Raw genomic sequence first — 23,092 nt, forward strand, 5'->3', positions numbered from 1 at the left:
TCAGGAAAGGCATGGGCAGCACAGGAGGTCACGGTCAGTCATCACACTTTATTCACTTCCTTGAGGTCATGAACTCTTTCCCAGCTGCCAGCACCCTGAAACCAGGGGAAATAGTGATGAGTGACCCAGGCATGTGCTAGGAATATGTGAGGGGGTTTAACCTGGCGAATAGGGAAAAGCAAAAAGCAGGGACTGGTGTTACTGGGACCTCTACCGTCCTCCCAGGGTAGTACCTGTTGCACTGTTGCATCCTATGCCTCATAAGGGTACTCTTTGAGGTATGGTAAGGTACTGCTGGTGAGCTGTCTGCCACCAGAAACTGCCAGCGTGAAGTGTAACACAGTGAGGCAATACAAAGACAAGTATGCATTGCTCCCCAGGCCAAAAATAACAACAAAATACAAGTGTGTTGGTAGGGGATAATAAAAATAATGAGTGAATATTTGAAGACTAACCTACTGTTCACTTAATTAGAAATGAGAAGCCATGTGATAGCAGTGGGCTATTTGGCCCGTAGACTTTTCTCCAGAAGGTTATCTTGTCCTTGGATTGAGGTGCTTTCAAGCCCTGCTGCACAGCAATCAAAGCATCATTGGATGGGGAACCACCCCCACACAACCATCATCCAGTGCCCACCCCATGCATTCTCACCCTGTCAGATTTGATGTGCACAGACACAGAAAGCCACTTGCATGAGATTTATTTGCCTCTCCTCCCAAGTAATAGGGGAAGAAAGTCCTTGCTTTCCTAAGCAGTTTCATGCCTAGTGTGTCTTGTCGTAAGTGCCTGCTCCCTTGTAGGCACCAACGTAGCCGCTGTTGTCAGTCAGGTCCTCGCGGCCAGCAAGACCCTTCCCTTTACCACTCTCATCGAAGCGCTCTTTGTGACTGCCGGTGTATTTGCTAGTGTCCGTCAGCCTCTCGACCCCACCAACCTTGGTGGCTTTCTGCAAAAAAGGAAACCAGCAGGAGACAGCCAGCATTAGGAGTGAGCTCACAAATAGGCAAGGATACATGCAAGGATAGCCCTTGGGATATGTGATCCCATGGTAGCTCCAGTTGCACAGTGGGCAAGGAAGCTCCTACTCACCGTGGTGCCTGCACTGCCCGGCTCCTTCCCCTCGATGAGGCCATACACTGCCTGCAGTGCTTCCTCTGGTGATTTGCCCTTGAAGCGCTTACCACAGAGCTCCTTCATGGCCTGCTGGAACTCAGCAAAGGTGATGGTGCGGGCACCCTTGGTCCTACAGCCAGGGGAGACCAAGAGGAAAGTTACCTTGCAGGTGGGTGGCAATGGGATAGGAAAACCCCAGGGTGCCCCTTGTCTGAGAGCCTGGTTGCTTCATGCCATCTCCTCTGCCCACCCAACAGCGCTGCCCAACACCCCTCGCTGCCACGCTCACTTGACTTTGTTGAATACTATGTCGACGTCAGTGCTGGTCACAGCTTTTCCATCCATCACCCCACACTCTTTACACATCTTGGAAAAGTTTTTCCCGGTCATCTCGTTGCCGCTGGCAGCCGTGTCACCATATACCGCGAATTTACGGAAAGCGTCTTCTACCCCAGACATCTTGCTGCTGTGGAGAAAAGGAAGGAGAAGAGGAAGGAGCAGGGAGGGAGCTGAGAATCACCTGCAGCTGCCTGACTGGCACTCACATCCCACCTGTACCTGGTGTTCTGCAGTAAAAATGGCGCCACCACGGGCATCTCTGTGCCATGGGACTGCCATGGCAACCCAACGGGCATCAGCACAGAACGGGTGGGATCCAGGCAGGGACAGTTTGGGACCCAAGGGAAGGCAAAGGAGAGGTGGAGGTGGGGCTTTGGGGCAAGTTAATGACTTCTGTATGTAAAGCAATGGGGTATCCAAAGCCTCTGAACCTTTTGGAAATACAAGTTTCAATTAGACAGCCCCAAGAACAAATGCCCGTATTTGTAAACTGATTTATACTTTGCCTGTTATCTGATGACAGAAGTACCAGTTTTGTCTTCCAGGCCCCAGATAATTGCCTAAATGTTGCAGACTGCCTCGTAAGTAGTCACCAAACTGTCCCCATCTTTCCAATCACACTTCGTCCCCTGAACAACTCCCTGAATGAGGCTGTCCTCCTCCTGACCCCCATAAATTTTCTACTACTGATTAACTTAGACCATCACAACTGGGTATTAGGGACCTCTGAGAGAATAAAAGCCATTGCGCAGCCTGTAAATCAGTCTGCTACAACTTGAGCAGTCAACTCCTGCTGCTTGTGAGATGGATTTGGATCCTCTTGAAATGCCTGGCCTCTCCTAAAGCCTTGAGCTTCACCCAGGGCTCTGGGTCTCACAGTTGCTTGCAGGCTGCTATTTAATGTAAATCTTGGGTGAGGCCCCATGGAGGCCTGGGCCCAGCTCACCTGTATGAGGCGGCGGTGCTGGCGGCGGCACTGGCAGCGGCACTGTCCCTGCTGTGTCCCTGGAGGTGGCAGGCACACCCTGTGCCTCGCCTGCGGATTGTCCACCTCAGCACCTGTGTCACAGTCCTCACCAAGAACACCGTGGCCAGGCGGCAACGCCATGTTCTGTGGGGCGGGGATGGGGGTCACTGGACCTTCAGCCCACTGGGAAAATAAGCAAATGCTGCCTGGTTTTCAGCCAGCATACATGTCACACATCATCTGTACTGGGATGTGTACTCTTCCTGTAGTGGGAAGGGGGGCTACCGCTATAACTAGTAAACACAGCGAGCCCTTGTTTATGCTTCCCTGAAGAGATGATCTGCTACTAGCATCAGGCCCTGGCTAGGGGATGAGCCCGGGCAGTCACCAGCAAACCAATTACTCCAAAAAGCCAGGGCAGGAGGAGAAGGGGGAAAGATATGATACACGCCACATGTGCAGAATCTTAGAGAAACACTTTTTTCACTCTATGCCAACAAAATAAAGTAGAAAACTGAGGTGAAAACAAAGACTAGGATTTCCAGGACATCAGTAAGGCTCAAGACAACATGGAACCATGTATAAATATACCTTATTTCAGAAATATTTTCTTCTTGCTGCGAATTAACAGGAATGTATTTTCTGGTCTTGCCACCTGTCATAGTACACCCAGATCTAAGCAGCTGGGTGAGCTTGGTGAAGGTCTGCCTCTTCCAGGAAGAAAACCTTGCAGTTACTGCTGTGCACGCAGTGCTTTTGCTCATCTTCATGGCCTTTGCTCTTCCTGCTGAGCTGTCCATAATTCCTCATCAATTATGCTGTTAATGAAGAAAACTCATTTGCCCCTTGGCAGGTTTTGTGCAAAGGGCACTGCCTAGCAGTGAGGATCCAGGCAAGACTAAAATAGCAAAAAAAAACACCCAGTGCCACCCTTTGCTGCTGCCAGGGGTGGGATATAGGCATCCCACCCTACCAGGGTAGCACCAGAGCCATACCTCTGGCTGGTTTTGAAGTGCCACAAGATGCTAATGAGATGGGAATGGGGAGTGAGGATGCCATTATAATCCTCAGCCAAACCATTGGAGGCTGTTTCTGCCTTTTAGGCAAATGCTAATCATCTATAGGAATTGCCTTATTTTTTCTTGTTGAAGGTGGCCTGTTTGGGGGCTGCCTGAGCAGGAATGCCAGTAGTGCTGCCAGTGCAAGGAAAGCACAAAAGAAATGAGGCAGGAGATATCACCACAGGGAGGCAGGGGATAGATGTGCGTGTTGTTGGTGGGGATTTTTCTTACATTCTGGAAAGACTTTTCTATAGCAAAACATATATTTGGAAATTAACTTTTTTTTTTTCTTTTAATTGCATTAAATATATACATAGATACACATATATATTTTAACTGAGCAATATAAACCTTCTCTAAGGTGACTAGGTAAAGCTGACAGCCTCAGAAAGAAGGCAGTGTTTTGTTAGAGTGAATTGCCAAACACCCATAAATTCTGAGGTCAGGAATTCACCTCTTTTTTTCCCCTATAACTCAAAATTATTACAGTTCGGCTGTGATGATGACAGCTTCTTTGTTTCTCCTCCTCCTAGTCTGAATGTGACAACGAATGAACCAGAAGGTCACTTCCCCTAAAGTTACTAGGGCATTGCTCCCTAGTCATGACCTCAACAAAACTGTTAACAAAAACAGCTCAGACTAGACAAGTGTCCAAAGCTGCAAAGATTGCCATGGAAGGTGGGGCACATACCTGAGAGTCTTCAAGGGTTAAATAGGTGGTCTCTTCCAACTCCTATCTGAGCAAAAGGACAAAGCCCTCTCCAGATATGCACTTTGTAGGTAGAGTAAGTGAACACAAAGCTCACCACAGATCACCAAATTTTAACATACGTCATAACAATATACTTGTATATACTATATAATAATATATGTGAAAGAAGTTTGTTACCTCTAACCTTGAGTTCCAGTTCCTGAGGGAAAACAATAAAAAATATCATATGCGTGCACACACAGACAGAGATTCCAGTTATCAATACACCTCATTAGCAAAAAGGCAAATGGCCAGATTGCTGTTGTGAAATTTTCTGCCTGACTTCTCTATTCTTATATTTCCCCAGAAAAATCTCAGTTCCTTTTGTCATCAACAAATTTTATCAACAGCAATTTTACCTGTATTTTCAGTTCACCGATAAAAATGCAAAAAATCATTGGACCAAGCACCAAAAGCTGCAGATTTCCACCACAGACACCTCTAAGGACAAACATCTCCTATGATCTGCCAGTTCACTATCGTTAAATTCATTTAACCTGGAGGACAAGGTTTTAAAGAGCCACTCTTTAGAATGATAGCATGCAACTGACAGATCACACAGCAAAATTGTATTAATATGTTCCAGGCATAGTGCTCCAGTGAAGTTAACACAGAGATTAATCTGACATTGTGCCTATGGTCTTTGCTTTTCAGTTCTCTTGTGGCCGCATGCCAAATTTTTTCTGCTTTCAGTTGGAAGGGTTTCGACAAAGTCAGGCCAAGGGAGTACAGAAATGGTCCCAAGTAACTAGTTAAGTATTTGAGGCTGCTGCCAGCCTGCTATGAGCTCAGCTTAAAATTGCATTTGGGGAGGTTTGAAGTATCGTAGATTGGCCAGAGATGAAGAAATAGAGGAGAATCACCAGAAGGAAAAAAAAAAAAAAAATAAAATAAAAGGAAAAATAAAAGGACGAGAAAAAAAGAAAAAGAAAAAAAAGGGTGTTTTAATAAAATAATATGAATAACATACAGAAACAGAGACACACACACTATTCCCCTGTTCTCAAAGCAGATAAACCATTAAAAAGAAATTCTCAGATTATGAAGGGATATGCTAAATTGCTTAAATCCTCAGTTGTAGGGAAGTGATTTATTCTATACCAATAAAATCATTAGGTGCAGAACAGAGAGCAGAATGCAGTGTTCTATTCAAATTCCTACATAAATCTGCAGGAAAATTGGAAGACAACTTTGATACCATCTTCATGGAATCAGCATTATTTATTTAAGGAAAAAGAGTATTTTGAAGAGACTAAAAAGTACAAAAAAAAAAAAAAAAGTTAAGGCATCTGTAACATCGAAGCAAACCAAACTAGCTCTGCAGAATAGTAGAAATCTGGGAGAAAAGATTAATAATGTCTGAAGCTCTTTTGTAGGCAAGAAGAATATTAACTTCTGCTGTTATGAATAAATGAATTCTAAATTATTCTTTGTCTGCTAGATTTTATGAACTATTACCATAATCATATAAACCTCCTTTTTTTCACATAAAGCTATGTATAGCATAAGACTTCCTTTCCAGTGCCATGATCAGAGACACTGTTTGAATGAAGACATTAAAGCAGTGAAATTCCAATTACTGTATGAAACATTCTAAATCTGTCAAAATGAGCTGCTCGGATTACAGCTAGACCCAGAAACCCCCAAAAGATGGTGGATAAAGGTAAATTGAAACTCAGACATGGAGCTCTCCATCTGATTCCAAACTGTGTAGTTTTGCAGCCAAATTGTCCCTTTCCTGGTCTCTGAGTATATGAAGAACAAAGTTTTATTTAAAATGAGAGTCAAGTGTGAGAGTGTAATGCATAGTACAAGCTTTAAAGGCAGTGACTTTAGCTGTCTTGCTGAACAAATACAATCTGTCTGATACAGAAATATGTGGAAAGAGGGAAGAACAGAAGAAAATGCTGGTGCCTAGACTTGAAAGAGAATTTTAAAGAATAGCTGAAAGAACAAGAATCTTGCACTGATAGATTTGAAGCTACTGGTCAGAAATTAAAATAGAGCCAAAGAGACCAAACATAGCTGCTGTGTGTAAAAACAGTTTATGGGATTCCTTTTCAATACCTTCAGTTCTAGTGCATTTATTATTATTATTTGTCAGGCATAAACACACATTCACACACACTATAAGAAAGCCTTTTTAAGACACATAGTTCAAGCTGTTGTTCCAAGGGAGTAAATTGGGGCAAGTTTAATACACACCAATTGTACAGTTTTATAAATACCAAGCTTCTAATGAAAATTACCAGCCCGGATAAATCCCATCGTGTGTACACCTAATCCCAACGTAAGAAAAAGAACAATGTGCAGTAGCTCCTCATGGTCTTTCTGAGCAGAAAACCTCTGTGGCATCCCATAGTGAAGTGACCTTGTCTGTATGCCTCGGTCTAGCCCACATGAACTAGAGATTTTTGTCCTTTATTTGGAAACCAACACATGGAAAACTATGTTTCTGCATTGTTCTGGGTTCTCTATTGACCTGCAGACCCCTATGGTGAGCCCACAGCAATAAAACAAGAAGTTATTCACCCTTTTACCTATGGTAAACCACTGTCTTTTATGAGCATACCCGTTTAGTAAAAAAAAAAATGAATAATTACATAAAATAGATTCCCTCTCTATCAAGGAAATTACCTGCCTCTTGTTTTGGAGGCTGAGCACACAAAGAGTTGAGAGTTTTGTTTGTATAGTTCCTTATATTATGCAAATGTTATCCTGTAGTTAACTTCAGCGTCTTCCTCAGGCTGTGTGTAGGAAGAAATAGACTGGAAAAGGTGTAAGAACAAGAAAAACTGAAAGTTAAGACAGTTCTCTTTGCAAGTTCCAGCCACTGCTTTGTTCCCTCCTTGAGTGCCTTTTGGACCACAGTTTAGCTGGAACTGTTTTCAGCTGGAGAGCCAATGAAGTTTTTCTCCCCAAGCACCGCTCCCACATGAGGGCCCCCACATGAGGGCACATTATTGGTCTTCACGTACCTCGTCCCATTGCTTTTTCTCTTTACACAGTAAAATCACTGTGGAAGCTTCTGATGATCTAGATGTACTCTCATGTTCTTGACCTATACAAAGAAGATTGGTGCTTTAGCTTGAGCAGTGTTAAACAATGATAGTTTATTTTGATGAAAATTTGAGAATATATTTTTCCACAGTTGGCTCTGCTTATTTCAAGAATCATCTCAATCACAGAACAAAAACAAATTTATATTAAAAAAAGGAAAGGCCATTTAAAGATATTTAAAGATATCAACCACAGGGGAAACCTAAATTCTATAAGCGTAGTTAATGCATTTTGATCAGAGCACATAATTTGAGGACACTGTGGCTGTATTTTGAAGTTATTGTTTGTTATATTAGCAGACATAATAAATTCAAAATAATTTGTCTAGGATAAATCATATTCCCCTTGGTCAGAAATCAGTGAGTGTGTCTTCAGGAGTAAATTTTTATATGTATTCCTGTCGACACTGACATCAGTTTTTTTGTTTGTTTTATATTTCATTTCACTCTGTAATAATCCAAACAATATCTGTATGTCTGAGAAAAAATAACAGAATATTTTCTTAAGGTACAGTGTCCATAACAAGCAGTTTCCAGCTATGTGACAAATCCTTCCAAAGCAGAATGAAAGGTACTTTGGTACATGCTGTCCTATTGTCTTTCCTATGGTCTTTCTTAGCATATGTGAGAGTGGGCTATGGCCCGCGCTAACATATGAAAATGCTGGATTGCTAAGCAGGTGTGCCACATTGCTGAAACTCTCCCAAGACTTAGAAAAAAGCTCTTAGACAAATGCTGCTACAACACTTTAACTAACTCATTAGGAAATATGGCATTTAATACTTGATTTATTATGTGATTAGTAACACATTAAAAAAGGTCATTTTCACATATATCTATATGATAATGCGAATCATATTCATCACCAATGTAACATCTGCTGATTCCACTGTAGTTATATTAAGAATTAATTTTGCTCCTGAAGTATGTTTTCCTATTCTATTTTAGCTACATTATATTAGCTCTCTCCATAGCAAAACTGCATTTATCTCAAACTTGATTTGATGCAATTATCCAGGAATAAATGATGTTGTTTTGACTTGTTTCAACAAGTTGAGCCATTCGCACTCTGTTCTAACAACATCCTTCTGCATGCAAAATCTCTTGGCAGTTTGTCAACTCTGACCTAGAATTCCATCTGAAAAGCTACAGCTTTTGTGCGTACTTACTGTAGAAACACAAATGTTGCTGCAAACTTTTTTCCACAACACATCAAAGCATTCTGTAGGGGGAGAAGAAATATTCAAGAAATATTAGGTTAAAGCATTTTTAAGGCTAATATAGTTGCATACAAATAGCAAGTGTACCATATGCTTATTAATAAATAAATAAATAAATAAAAGAGTGGTAAATCACATTTTAGGTGCTTGTGAGAAACATATCGTTAGATATCTATTTTAAGTCAAGCTCCTGAATTCCTTAGATCCTTATAGAAAGGTATTTGCAAGTCCTCAGTTGTGTGCTGTCATTCAGGCCAACAGAAAATTCTGATGGTGGCGTGCATCAGGAACAAATAGGGTAAGCATACTTCCTCATCACTTATTACCTGGCACCTTTATAAACAAATTCAATGATCTTCCTGAGCTATTCTCACTCTTAACACAGTTGGAGTTGGCCCACCATTTTCCTATGATAGATCAAGATGTCCAGCCTTTTCCAGCTAGCTGCCGAGGCCTACTTCAGCCAGAGAATGCTATTTCAAGCTTTTAAAAGTGAGTCTCAAACAAAAGAAGAAAAAATTAACAACTAATTACCAGTACTATTTTTGTGCCTTATTTTATCAAACAGTAAGATTCTTCAATATCAGTCTATAAAGGCCATAGCTTAAATAACATTTAAAAGCACAGATCTGGCCTTATTTGCTGTGATAATGAGCGATATGACCAGTTTCACAAATTTCAGTGTTAGTATTACACCTTCCTGCCACTATGTCTTTACCATCTCTTATATTTTGTCTTCTATAAAAGCAAAGAAACCACTTATGCAAGTGCCGAAACAAAAGCACTGAGCATAACCAGGCTTAAATGACTCAAGATGACTTACATTACATTTTAGAGCTTCCTACTAGATTGATTAGTGTTTCTGCACCCTGCTTCATAAACAAAGGTACTGTACAAACAGCAGATTGTGATGTCCAAGAGCAGAGGTAAAGATTATCATGGGGTCTAGATTTTTAAAGTGACAGACCTATTCCGATCTATCAATGAACATATATACACACACACATATATAATGCTTTCATCATTACTAAGGAAATACACTTTTTTTTTCAAAACACACTACAGTTTGCAAAGGAAGATGCTTGTCTTTTCTTCACTGTAAGGCAACAGCTTCAGTGAAGGCAAAGAGCAAAGACAGAGAACTGGGCACCCTCCCATTTATGCACTTAACCAGGTGTTGTGGTTTAGCCCCAGCAGGCTGGTCAGCACCACAGAGCTGCTCTCTCCCTCTCCCCAGGTGTGATGGGAGGGAGAATTGGAGAAGTAATGGAGTGAGAACTCATGGGTGGAGATAAAGACAGTACCCTACTGGTAGGGCAGTATGAGAAGCTGAAAGGTCCTTGACTTAATGTAAGTACTGTTCTGCAACCAGCAGTGTGTCATCACCACTATTTTAATCAAAAATCCAAAAACACAGCATCACACAAGCCTCTGTGAAGAAAAATAGCTCTATGCCAGCCAAAACCATGACACCAGGGAAGCATGTTGGCTAAAATGCAGAAGCCTCTTTCTGCTGCCTTTCTGAGTGGCTGGTGTTGATAAAAAAAGAGTTTCAGCTTTGACTGAACACCTCCTGGACAGCTCAAGGAAGCATGCACCTAGCTGGTATGTTGGCCTGGCTCCTTCCCAGGGCAGTGGCTGCTTCTGAGCAAGCACTGTAAGGGGCTAAGAAACCAGTGAGAACTTCTAATTTTTCTGGTTACAGTCTTACGTGTGTTCCCAAAACCTGGGGTGTCTGAGCCCAGGTGTCCAGCAAGTCTAGAAGTAGCAAAAGAAATCTGGTGGGTATCAATAGCCTTGTGCACCTTGTACCTGCCAGCTCTCGCTCAATTAATATTTCAGAGGCCAGCCCTCAGGAGCTGATCTGTCTTTTCACTGTGTGTTTAGGGCACCTGGAAAATGACGATCAGATACAAATTAGGACCTTTAGGCACAGATGCAGTAAGATTGATCAACAGTGCTGATATCCTTGCAGTCAGTGACTCACCTAGCTGTACCAGGTCGTGACACCCTGTACCCCTCTAACCTGGGGTGAGCCTAGCAAGAACATTTATAACTGGATGTTATGCTCCATGGCATAGCCAAATTCACTCTGTCCCTGTTTTTGTTGTTGTTCTTGTTTTGTTTTGTTTTCTCTTCTGGGTGTTGTTATGGTCCAATAGGTTTTCCTGTGTTTTTGTTGTTGTTTCTTTCTTTCTTTTTGTGCTTCTGTGCTTTTACATCAGGCTGAGAAATGGCAACTCCGCACTCTGTCCTTATTTACAGACTGCAATGTTACAAGCAAATAAAAGAACATACTGTTCCTCACAATGTAAAATGGTGGAACTCATCCATCATGAGATGCTTTATGTAGGACAAATATAAAGAGGCTCAACAAGCAATTTGCCAAAACCATGGAAGGAAGTCCTCAAAAGGGTTGCTGGATGTAGAGAGGCAGCAACCTCTAGCCTGGGAAGTCTCTGAGCCTGACTGGTAGCCAGGAGCTTTTAGATTGGAGGATGCCCCAGGAGCATGTGCTTCCTCTGGTCTGAGCACAGGTCAGAGACAGGACACGTGAGTGGATAAGCTTTTCTTCCAACCTTATATGGTTGCTTTTGTGTTCACAGTCAATTTAGTTTATTTCTTTTCTAATTTATGTAAGCCTATCATTTTCTCCCCAGTTCTCATTCTTCCATTGTTCCACTGCAATGCAGCTCCTAGAAAATGGGAAAACCTACTGTGGTCAGAAATTCTTCTAAAGCAAACAATAAAATAAAATAAAATAAACAAACTGCTAGCACACCACAAAATACTGTTTCTTTTAGGCTGGAAAAGAGGTAAAAGCCATGTGCTGCTGCAGTCAGGAGTCAGATCAGCTTTCAGTTGCATCCAGCCTTGCAAACAAACTGATGAGTATTAACAGACACTAGACACCAGACACTGACAGAGGACAGCTTATCAGGTAGCAGGAGAGTGGGAGTGCTCATTTTTCAGGTTTCCAGCTTGAATTGTTTTCTAGCAATGTTTTCTAGCTTGGGTTGGAAGAGCTGACACCTGTTTTGCATAGCCTGCCGTCTCAAGTACACTTCTCAGTACATGGTGATGGAGACAAGTTTGGGTTCTGCATGCCCATGTGGCTGCAGCATGCCTGAACTTTCCAAGGAGAGTTAATTTATTCCATGCTGCCTGCAAGGCCTTGTCACAAGCAGTGGCTGAGACTACAGGGATGTGCTCCCACCAGTTCACTGGTGCTTGTATCCATTTGTCACTTCTCTGGATGTGGTGCCTGGCCCCTTTTCACGGCTCATTTTGACAGTACTTGTCCCATAAAACCAGGATGAAGGACAAGGCGAGCAGAGCCAGTTTTCAGATAGGTCTGAAACCACAGAACAAAACAGAAAACCTCTTCTGGCTAAGAACATTTTGTCTTCGGAAGCAGGATTCTTGCATGATTTCACTGCCCATGTGGGATTATTTTGTGGAATTGGGATGATTTGTGGCATGATTTTTATTTTGAGAAATATATGTGTGCAGCCATCAATAGCATTCACTGCGGCTTAAAATTCTGCAGGATTGCAGCCCTGCTCCCAGTGACACTGTGAAGACCAGCAGCAGTCTCAGCTCTGGGTGGGGGATCCTCAACACCTTGTGAAGCACAGTGCAAAAGGACCTGCTTCTTTTATGCTTTTTCTCCTGGGTCAGACTCTCAACAGGTGCAAATCGGCCTCCCTGTGCTGCAGACAGCAGGTCTGTGCCAGTCAGCACCAGCTGAGGATTTGGCTGGCAGTCCGTATTTTCCTGAAGGCATAGCAACAATCCTGAAATGTGCCAGGGGCCTTAGGCTATGCAGCACTCTCTCTTCCATCCCTCCTGGCAACAAACCTAGGTGCGAGCACTCAGCTAGGAAAGTATGTGCCCTTTTTTAAGAGCCTGACTTGCAGAAAGGAAGGGAGAGCTCCCCGGTGCCTTCCCTTTCTCGTTCTTGCAGAGGCGCTTCGCTGCCCCATGGAGGGAGAAGGTTTGCTGGACAAGAGCCACAGCCCCGCTGGATGTTTCCACCAGCCCAGCGAAGCGGAACAGTCCCATCGCTGTCAGGCTAGAGCCAACGCACAATATTTTACGCAACTATTTTTGTGGTGGGATCAAATGGCCTGGTATCTGGGACATCTGCCGGAAGCAAGACACCCTTTGTGGGAGTCCACACAACTCAGCTGGCCTCACGCTGCCGGTTGCTGAAGCCACAGCCTGGGACTGCTTTTCAGGTCTGGTTAAGTACAGAAAAAAAATAAAACCCAGCTTGCTTCAAGCAGATATCAATCATGCCCTGTGCTACTCTGTTAGGTGCATCTTGTGCAAAAAACGAGAACTGGCGATATACCCCCACGCACCTCCCCGCTTCCCCAAATCCTATTTTTGAGTGAGGAGCCGGAGTGAACTCATGATTGTGGCAGGACCTCACCCCATGCCACCTCTAATTATAGGGGAGCCCTGGTCTGTACTGGCAGAAAAATAAACCCCCCTGCACAGACGTTGACACTCGGTCTCAGCAAGTGCAACCGTTCAACTGACAGCTTCAGGCACTGGTTCCTTCATGGCAGCCAGATATAAATATAAACCTTAACCGCACCGAAGTCTCCTTTTTTCCACTTTAACTCTATTTTTTTATTATTTTTATTTTTTATTTTTTCTGTAGCTGATTCGTAAGGTCAGTTTTGTGATAGGAAATCCAACACGCAGGGCCGTCAACTGTCTTAATCCCAGGTGCCCATGCTGTTAAGCCCATATCTGTTGCAATCAATAGGTGCTCCAGGCACAAGGGGAGGGAGGTCAGGTAATAGAAGGGTTTCTAGACTGACCTCCTCCACCTGTGCTGACTGAAGAAAAACCTTGTCACAGGCTGATCGTGCTACTGCTTGCAGCAAAGACGCATGTCACTTGTGGCTGCAGTGAGATGTTTTCTTATCAGGAGTAATGCCATGTGAGGCGGTGTGAAGGTAGCAAGGGGTCAAGATCTATACACCCTCCTGAGGCCTTCTCGCTTTATCTGTGGCAAATACTTTAGACAATGTCAGAGGACTGCGTAAGAGTGGCAGCACCGAGCCCTGGCCTGGAGTGCTCCTTACCTAAGGGCGTATTTACACACATGCATGCCCATACACATAAAAGAGAGAATAACCCTCAAGTTTTACTCTGAAAGTCTTGTAAAATTATTCAGGAAAAGGCATTCTAAGGTCTCCATACACAACACTTTTTTGGAGAATGGATCTTACCTTTTTAACATGACAGGAGGCCGCAGCAGTCCCTTTGGCTTTAAGACTCAGCAGAAACTTAGCTTCAAGCAGGCTCTGGGGCAGAGTGAAATGCATGGTTCACCTACCATGGAAAGAAGTGCTGTCCCTTCTTTTTTCCTTTGTTGTTTGCTGACTGAGGATTGGCATAGTCTGCCAACTAGCCAGGCCTAGTAACAGAGAAGACCACCCAAACAACCCTGTCATTAATACCCTCCCTGTGATCCAGCCCCATATACTTAGTGGCACAGGAAGCATCTCTGAGGCCTCTGAGTGAGCTCTAAGGACCTTCACCTCAAGCGTACCACATCTTTCCTTGGCGGGACAGTGGCATGGGATCAGTTTGTTCTTTGCCAAACTCTAAATACAAAATTATATTCTTTATCTACAGTTTACTGGAGTGTGGTTTAACAAGGTCACATGCTATTTCAGATATTTAACCAAATACAGTCAGAAAATCAAAGAAAATCAAAAACAGCTTATTGCACTCAAGTAGTCAACAATTACGTGCAAGTCCTCCATAATATGCTGTCAAGAAAATAGAAGAGGGCAGGCAGAAACCCCAAGGAGCCATAAATCACAAGGAAAAGGGAGGGGAAGAAGGCAGAAGTCTGGAAGAGACTTCAAGAGGCCAGCTATTCCTTTTCTTAGGGCAAAAACACCATCTATGTCATTCCCTGTGAATGTTTGTCTTATCTTAGGTGAGATAAGACAAACATCAAACACTAGTAATGGGGACTCCACAGCCTCTCAACACATTCTATCCCAGTGGTTCACTGTCTCTGCTTTTAATGTCTCTCATGAATCTTCTTCCTATACTTCGAAAATGGATAGGAGAAAAGTACTTTGAATAAGGGATTGCAATTTTTTTTTTCTTTGCAAATTGAACTTAAGTTGTTTTGGTGTGCAAATAAAGATTATTCTGTGATTTATTTATTTTTTTTCTTTTCTTTCTCTCCCTCTTTCTCTCTGCTGGTAATCTGCTGCAAATTGAAAAAGCAGCAGTAACAGTTAATCCATGAAAAGATGTGGAGATGGTCAAGAATTCTGAAATCTTTCCTCAACCTATTTACTAGTGTGCCTGTAAGAGGTCTGAATCAACAAGACCTGGAGGGTCTTCTGAAGGTCTAATGGGGCCTTCAGTGCTTAACACCTAGAAAGGTAGGACCAGACGTGATATTCTTACCTGCATGCTGAAGTTTTTAGACATATTCTGGTTTGATCAGAATGCTCCTCTCAGGAAATAGTCTTACCACTCATTCAGTTTGAGATCTTCTCATAATTTGCAAGCAATGTCTTTCTGTATGCAGGGTGTAACATGACTGTATTTCATGGCCACAAAGAAACCAATTCCTATGCAGAACACAGTTTGCAAAAGTGATGTTTTTGAGGCTGGTATTCTATTCCCATGGAAGGACATTAGCCTGGAAGGACATTAGTCAATGTTGATGACCATATTCAACTTGTCCCACATTGCCCACACAAACACATATTTGCAGAAGCCAGTGGGCAAATCTACTGCAGGGAATAAGCTGTCATAGCTTCACTGACTTCAGCTGGATAGCAGTGATTTCCATAAATTAAGGATTCTGGTCCACAAACATCTACATGTTTGGTTTCCTTTTGTGTTTACAGAAATACTCTCCACTAACTACACATTAAAGGGAAATTGACCCTCTATATGTGGGCAGATCTCAGCTCCTTTTGGATGCTTTCCTGAACATATTATGGTTGTGAGAGCAATCCTTCAGCTCAGCATGACACTCAGCTCACAGACACTTCTGTACTTGATAGTAAGACACAGAAAAGTCAGATTTTTAGAAACTGAATCAAAAACTAACTATGCTTTATAATCAAGATAGTTGAACATTGAAAATAATGTATTAATGATAGTGTTTTATTGGAGTTCTACTCACAAAATTCAAACTATGCCTTAAAGGTAAGCTTGCAAACTGGTATAATTATGGGGAAGAGAAAAAAAAAAAAAAAAGTCATACCCAACAATTAACTGCTTATAATGGCTTAAAGGAAAATCAGACAGGTAAACTGTTTGAAGCCTCTTTTGAAAAGACTAATAACTTTTTCTTCAGGTACCTGCAGGAAGAGAGCAAACAGGAATATTATGTCAGCAAGGCAATCATGAGCAGAATTTCATCATCTATGGATTTTGGTGAGAAAGGGCATGAGATACTCCAGGGCATAGTATGTGCACAAACAAACCTGAACATTTCAAATTTTCTAGATCAAAATTCTATCTATCACAAACATTTAGGCCAAGGCTGCCAGGTGCAGAGCGGCTGGGCATTCTGCTCACCAAAGCCTCCTAACAGAAATTGTTTTACACCACCTAACTCTACTAACAGAGTACAAGTTTGATGGGGCAGGACGCAATCTGCTGCAAACTCCTGATCTGTAGAGACACGGAAGCACTTGTAAAACTGTACATCTATGGACAGATCATTTGCAATAACAGGTCAGTTCTCTTAAGCAACTCTTCTTGTGTTTTGCAAGAATTGACTTTTCATCTTTTGATTTATTTAAATGTGTGACATGTCCACCAAGCTACATTGCAAGATTTCCCCTGGACTGAAGAAACAAACAAATAAACAGGGGAGAGAAAATAAAAAATAAAAAGTAATGAAAAGAGGCCTTTTTTTCAGAAGAGTATATGCCTTCCTTTCTCTTATCCATGGCTTAATGCTACTACCTTCCCAAAGAATAGGGGCACATATCCAACATCCCACAGCTCTGAGAGACTTTCCTGAGCAATGTGCTCTACTTTATTTTTCTTCAACAGCTCTGCATAGCTGGAGCAGAATGTGGCCTCAAATCTCTTACTCATCTCCCATCTCTGTGTGTGATCGCAGGCATTGCTCACCAGCGTTGAAAGGTACTGTCAGCACAGCTATGATTTATTTCTCATTCCCTGCCTGACATTCTTGTAATGCCAAAAGCTCTAGACACAAGCTCCATTTGGCAAAAAAGTTGTAATTGCCAACACAGCTAAAAGGAATTACTTTATAATATAAGAATGAAAAAAAATCAGTGTTGTTTTAACAGAGGTTCTCTGGAAAAGTGTGCTAACAAACTCCCTCTGGTGTGGGCAAGCTCTCATCTTCGTTTTTCCTTCCTGGCCTCTGTATGTGAGGCAGCCAGAAACTCATATATAATCTCAGAAGAACATGGAGAAGTCTCAGACGTTCTGCCAACTGCCCAGCTGTGTGCCTGAGAGGCTGGGGGTAGCACGTGCCCAGGAGGCTATGTTTCCCTGCATTGTGCTACCAGAATCCAGATCGGATTTGGCAGGTCAGCAGAGGAACGCCCCAAAAACCTCAGTGGGACTTCCCAGCATTGACAAATTCCTGGGAAGCTCTGCCAGCCTCCCAGTCATTCTCCATAGGCTGATATAGCAGGCTGATGGTAAACCAGATGTAATAGAGTACATATGATGTTAAAGTGCAAGAATTAATAAATGTTCAGGAAGGAAGGAGTTACAACAACACAAAACCCATGTCTAGCTGAGGAGGGCTTTCAGCCAGTAGTTCCAGTAAGCCTAATCTTTGGGACAAGCTCTGGCTTCTAACAAAGACACAATCTTTCTTTATATTGCTCTTTTTCTTGATGGTTTTGCATATGTGCACATGTGCCCTTAAGGATTTCCAGTAACCTCCAGCTCCAGCAGCTGATTCAACAAGGATGTCAGCTTGAATCTATCTATCTGCCTTACTAATTCAATCCCATCTATCACCAGCCCAGCAGCTGGTGGGAAGATTGCTTTTTAAATACACCTTCACAAAGGGCAGGTGTAGAGCTGTGGTTGAAAACTGCGTTATCTTTGAGTTCTTGTAAGTCTATGGCTGCAATGACTAGAACTATTTATTTATAAATCCATAGAAAGAATAAAGAATGCAGACTATTAGTACTGTGTGATAGAGTTTAAGCATATGTCAAGCAAGTAAGTTTGGACACAACAGTATCTGTGGGAAGGCAGTCTTTAGACATGACATGCTTAGTGGAAATGGGGCACAACCAGTATGTGTTCCATGGCAACATCCTCTTTTACTCCCTGAAATCATCAGGATTTCCTCCTAGAAGACCAGAACAAGGCACTTTCCGCCCCCTGGACATTCTGCACAGCTCTCTTCGCCCAGGTCGTAGTCATTACTCTTACTTAAAAGTCAGCAAAATGTGCTGTTGCCAGGTAACCTCAAACTACAGTGGTCTTGTATCAAATTATCCATAATTTGCTATCGGGGCTATCAGCTATTTTCCAGATGTAATCAGGACTCTGTTCTAAAGTTGTGAAATTAATTAGGTTCACCGATAATATGAGAAGTTTTCTAATTAACCTCTACAGCACAGCAAAACACCTTCCTCATTCTGTCCCGGTAACTCTTGTCCAATAGGACTTCAGCAGCATCCTGAGATGTTACACCCGGGGAGAGACATCAAGCGCCTCATTATAATTAGCATTTTATGACACTTAAATTGGAGATCTCTGACTAATGGCATTAACTAACATGAGCTAAATGTTATGAAGAGCTAGAGGAAAGCTAAATTTTGTCCCAGGGAATATTGTTTACTTCTGCTGAGAAGCAGGGGGAAGGGGAGCCCTTGCATATTAGGAAGAGAAATCAGAAATGCAGCCACCTAATTTCTTGTCGTTTGTCAATTCAAAAAAACATATTTGGATGCTGTTCATTTGAATGAGTCAAAAACAAATGACAAATGTTCTAAAAGTCAGCTAACAGTGTGCCCTAGACCTGGATGCCAACGTTTGTGCCACCATCTCTCCCTGTCTTCCCTCAGGCTCACTACCACACAAATCACTGCTTTTTTTCTGATCCAGCCTCTGATTTGGAAATTGTTATTTTCAAGTTGTTCAGGGAGAAGGAAGGGTTTTGAAAGCAGAGCACAGGCACATTGTCCCTTCTCTGAAGCTGTTTTGTGCTATGAAAGAATCTGCAGGTTCATTCTTACGGTTTAAAGAACGAGAGGGGCAAGAGCCTGACAGATGCCCAAGTGTGACTGTCACACAGCTGCTCAAGGTACATCTGCCATGCCAGCTTTATCCAAGTGATCAACACCCAGACATACAGATTCAGACTAACATCCTCATGCTCTGAGCTACAGGAAAATATGATGTTACTTTTGTCCCCACCAGCCTTTGCCTTCAGCTACCCATGGTTATGGGATATAGGACTCTTTCCAATTCCCTTGCACAAGACTTTGCTTACTCTAGCCTGTTTCCATGGAAAACTGCAGAAGACCTATCAACCACCAGCCATGGACATTCATTGGTCATTGTCAACATGCATGTCTTGACTCCGTATCCCCACTTAATGTGCCCCAGCTTAAAGCAGCTCTGACCTCCCAGCAGGGGCAGCTCCCGGAGCCTTTGAGCAAGTAGCTGCTCAAGTCCACATACTAAGGGGAGAATGAAGGCAGAAAGTTTTCCTAGCCACAGTTACCACCCAAATATTTTCTATGTCATGAGTGCTAACACTTGAGTCATTAGCACTGTAGCTGTAACCATACTTCTTGACATAAATTCAAATTTTAAATTATTGTGAGAGCAAGTTTGCTCAACCACCCTGTAACTGTAATGCCAAATTAAGCTCGTTTTTAACAAGTACTATTAATGCTTCACTATAAACAGAAGTACTATTTTTTCAAATAGATAACAGCAGTTTGCCTAATGGCTGAACTAAAAACAAAACAAAACAAACAAACAAACAAACAACTTACTTGCCTAGTGAGCAACCTAGAACAAACTAATGTCTTACAGGTAAATATAAAAGTGTTGTGTAAGATGCAGAGCTGTTTGTCCAAACCCTTTCAAAGTTTAATGATATTATGTAGGGTGCAGCTGCATAAATAAATTAAAGGGACCTTCTGAAGGTCTTGTGTCTTTTTTTGGTGTTGTTGTTTTTTGTTTTTCTCCAATAAGTCTTATTGTTTTAGAGTAGAATAGTTGCACATGGGATTGGGAGTTATTGAGCTGAATGGGTCAGGGCCAGCAATAGCAATATCCCTGAGCTGAGATGAGCTAAGCTGGTGATCCTCAGGAGTATTAAGGATGAGATTCTTGGTCTGTCACAAAGTACAACACATTTTTGCATCCTTCTGTTGCTTTTTCTCCCTTTACATCAGAGAAAAGTGCCAGAGGTCTGCACCAGGCCCAAGCCAGCACAGACCTCGGCTTGGTCCCCCCTAGTCATCTTGGTCCCCCCTCTTCCTCTTCTTCCTTCTCAGGCTCCTCCTTCTCCATCTAACCTCCATCCATCCATCCATCCATCCATCCATCCATCCATCCATCCATCCATCCATCCATCCATCCATCCACCCGCTCGCAGTGGCAGACAAAGCCAGACCCTAGCTGCAGCGCCTGTCCTGGCCGCCCCTTCATGGCCATGCTGTGGTCAGCACGCGGTTGCTCCAACTCAGAATTCCTCCTCGCTGGTGTTTACAGATACCTGCTACTCACTCAGACCTGCCGTTTGTGGCACCAACGTGAGAAGCTGCATGCCGGTTTTAGTTCTCCTTCCTGCCGTGGTATCTGTAACCGACGGCGATTAACGCCTCTCCGGAGCGCGCTCCGCTCATGCTGCTGTAACTGTAAATACCACGCAGCCTGCACGCAGGGCAGCTCTCACCCGTGGCTGTATTTGGGCCTGCTAGGGTTTGTGTTTTGTGGTCAGAGCAGAAGCAGAAGGTGGGATTAGCTGTCTGTACTGCCTGGGTTAGCCTAAACCTTCCCTGTGGTCACCATTAAAGCTTCATTCAAAAAAACAGAGGTTCAAACAGGAAAAAAAATAAAAATAGATTTCAAACAGAAGTAGACATTTTAACTTCCTCTGCTTTCCAAAGCAATATGGATTTAAGCTCTACCTGTTCTCCTCCCTTTTCTAACCAACAGAAGTAATATATAGCAGGAGCCAGCACACCTGGACTATCTATCTTCGAGACCACCCTTGCCTGTTGTGGAGACACCTCACCTTTCCTTGGTGCCTCAAGTTTCTCACAACTGCCCAGTTTTCCCAGGGATTTGGGGGGAAAAGTGCTGCCTGCATTTTTGCAAGCATTACTGCAGGTCAGCCCAGATTCCTGCACTGGTGAGTGAGCTGGACAGCCTCATCTCTCAGACAGTGCTATTGATCTTCTGTGATCCCTGCCACCCTCCTACAGCTCTGGTCCTAAGCATGCTTTCACAGGGTGCCTCATTTCCATGCAGGCTTGATCTCTCAAATGCTGTCACAACCACAGACTCAAGCACAGTGAGGGTAGAAACAATGCTTTGAATGCCAAAATACTGTTTTTTTCTTCCCATTTGTAAACTTCCTTCTTGCAAATAACACCTTATTATTATTATTATTATTATTATTATTATTATTATTATTTTACTTTCCAGAAGCAGATAAACATTTCAGCAATTTTTAACTTGATGAAGTTATTCTTCAATACTCCTCTTCAGCCCAATGTAATGTCCGCCTACCATACATTCACTGACAATTTCAGCAGGCCTGTGCCAAGTCGTCCCTGAAGGATAAGCCACATGTCCCACCTGCCTCAGGCTGCATGTCTGTGCAGTAACCCCATCCTCTCCGGCCACATCATCCAACTCCATTGCTCTCCTTCTGCCTCTTTTATTGGAAAATGGCTGCTCAGAGCCACTGGGCATGGGCAGACCTTCCAGGAGCTCAGCAGGGGCCCACGTTATGAGGCTGGGTCAGCACCTCCACAGAGGGAACACAGGAGGCAATTGAGAGCAACCTCATTTGCTCCTGAAGCTAATGAGCATTGTATGATCACTCAGGGGTTGAGGACAGAGGAATAAGAAAAAATATATAAAAAAGATATATATGTATGTATATGTATATAAATATACATGTATACACACACACACGCACACATATATATATGTATATGCAATATATATGGCAATATATGCATAGCAATTGTGTGTGTGTGTTTGTGTGTGTGTGTGTGAGAGAGAGAGAGAGAGAGAGAGAGAGAGAGAGAGAGAGAGAGAGAATGAGAGAGAGAGAGACAAAAGCAGCATAAGGAGGAACCTGGCTGGAGTATTATGTGTGGACAGGCAAGATGGGAATAGTCAGAGAGAAACAGAGGGAGCCTGCAGACAGGAGGCAGTAAGGACTTCTCCATTTTCCAACCAACGTGCTTTTTTGTCTTGGTATGTCTAAAGCTAGAATTGTGGAAGGAATAATAATAGACTGTTAGTTTCCATATAAAAGTATAAACTTTATCATTAATGTATGTAACAGACATGCAAAAACAAGGTGAATGTATATAGACATAGTCTCACCAGATTCAAACTATCATGTCCTCAAAAAAAAAAAATATATATATATATATATTAATCTGTGTATAAACACAACTGAGCTATGTTGTGGACTGAATATTTGCAGTGGATGAAAAATTAATCCTTTTAAGTAGTAAGGGAGCATAGTGAGACAGACTTTGGCTATGAACTTCTGGATTAACAGCTTGCATGAAATCTTTACTCATGCCCAAACTCAGAAAAAAAAAAAGCAACAATAACATGAACAGTTATTACCCTGCTATATTATAATACTTGAATATATTTAATGTCGCCCTGCTCTTCCTGAGAGAAAACAGGTAGCACAAGCCCAGTTCTTGCACTTCTTAGCAGGTGCCCTTCATCTGCTTTTCAGCATTTTTAAGACTCTCACTCAGCTTACCTGAAGTACTAATGAAGCTCAGTGCAATGGACCGCATTAAATTTTGCGTGAAGGTTACACAGCACAATGTGAACTATGTGGGAATATGGAAGGGATACTGAACCTGTAGTCAGAAGAGGAAGAAAATGCTGGAGAAGGAGGCACGCTGACAGCCATCAGACAAAGAGGGCTTTGCAAGTAGAATCAAGCACTTTGCACCTGCCTGCCCAGAAAGCTGCAGAGCAGCCTGCAGCGTGGTGCTGCATGTGGAAGGAAGCACCAGCCCAAACTGAAGAACTGGTGCGTGGCAAAATAAGCTGGTGTGCCTGCCACGGAGCATGATGCATGAACCATCAGTGGCACCAACTTCTCTGAGTCTAGGCAACATATATAAGAAGCACTACCACACATTGCCCTTGTCCTGTTTCCATCATATGTATATCGTATATAGCCCCATTCATCCCTGCACTAGTGTGGGGTTGCTTCTTTGTCAGCACAGGTGTCTCCCTTGCTGGGGCAGGAAGCTCAGCAAAGAATAGCAGAAGCAAACTCCAGCACCTCATGGGGATGGGGAGGCAACAGAAATCAGAGCACCAGCAGAGAAAAAAGACTG

At 42.8% G+C, this 23,092-nt stretch overlaps 1 protein-coding gene across 3 annotated transcripts; it reads right to left on the bottom strand.

The window, feature by feature from the left end:
* Nucleotides 1-549: 549 nt before the first annotated feature.
* On the bottom strand, nucleotides 550-21,444 carry LOC311427853 (tubulin polymerization-promoting protein family member 2-like). Of its 3 annotated transcripts, XM_084505499.1 has the most exons (10): nucleotides 9,334-9,696; nucleotides 8,460-8,512; nucleotides 7,210-7,292; nucleotides 6,869-6,999; nucleotides 4,370-4,391; nucleotides 3,011-3,237; nucleotides 2,399-2,563; nucleotides 1,403-1,579; nucleotides 1,090-1,243; nucleotides 550-946 (listed from the first exon to the last, which is right to left on the bottom strand). In XM_084505499.1, the coding sequence occupies exons 6-10, from the start codon at nucleotides 3,217-3,219 to the stop codon at nucleotides 764-766; spliced, it is 888 nt and encodes a 295-aa protein (XP_084361625.1). In that variant the 5' UTR covers nucleotides 3,220-3,237; nucleotides 4,370-4,391; nucleotides 6,869-6,999; nucleotides 7,210-7,292; nucleotides 8,460-8,512; nucleotides 9,334-9,696; the 3' UTR covers nucleotides 550-763. The 3 variants fall into 3 exon arrangements, 2 of the variants coding, with proteins under 2 accessions (XP_084361625.1, XP_084361626.1); XM_084505500.1 differs by lacking the exons at nucleotides 4,370-4,391; nucleotides 6,869-6,999; nucleotides 7,210-7,292; nucleotides 8,460-8,512; nucleotides 9,334-9,696 and having other exon boundaries at nucleotides 2,399-2,907; nucleotides 3,011-3,099; XR_014687598.1 differs by lacking the exons at nucleotides 550-946; nucleotides 1,090-1,243; nucleotides 1,403-1,579; ... (2 more) ...; nucleotides 4,370-4,391; nucleotides 9,334-9,696 and adding exons at nucleotides 13,760-13,834; nucleotides 21,342-21,444 and having other exon boundaries at nucleotides 6,300-7,292.
* Between the last annotated feature and the right edge of the window lie 1,648 nt (nucleotides 21,445-23,092).

This window comes from Aythya ferina (genome assembly GCF_964211825.1).
Source record: "Aythya ferina genome assembly, chromosome: Z".
Lineage (NCBI taxonomy): Eukaryota > Metazoa > Chordata > Aves > Anseriformes > Anatidae > Aythya > Aythya ferina.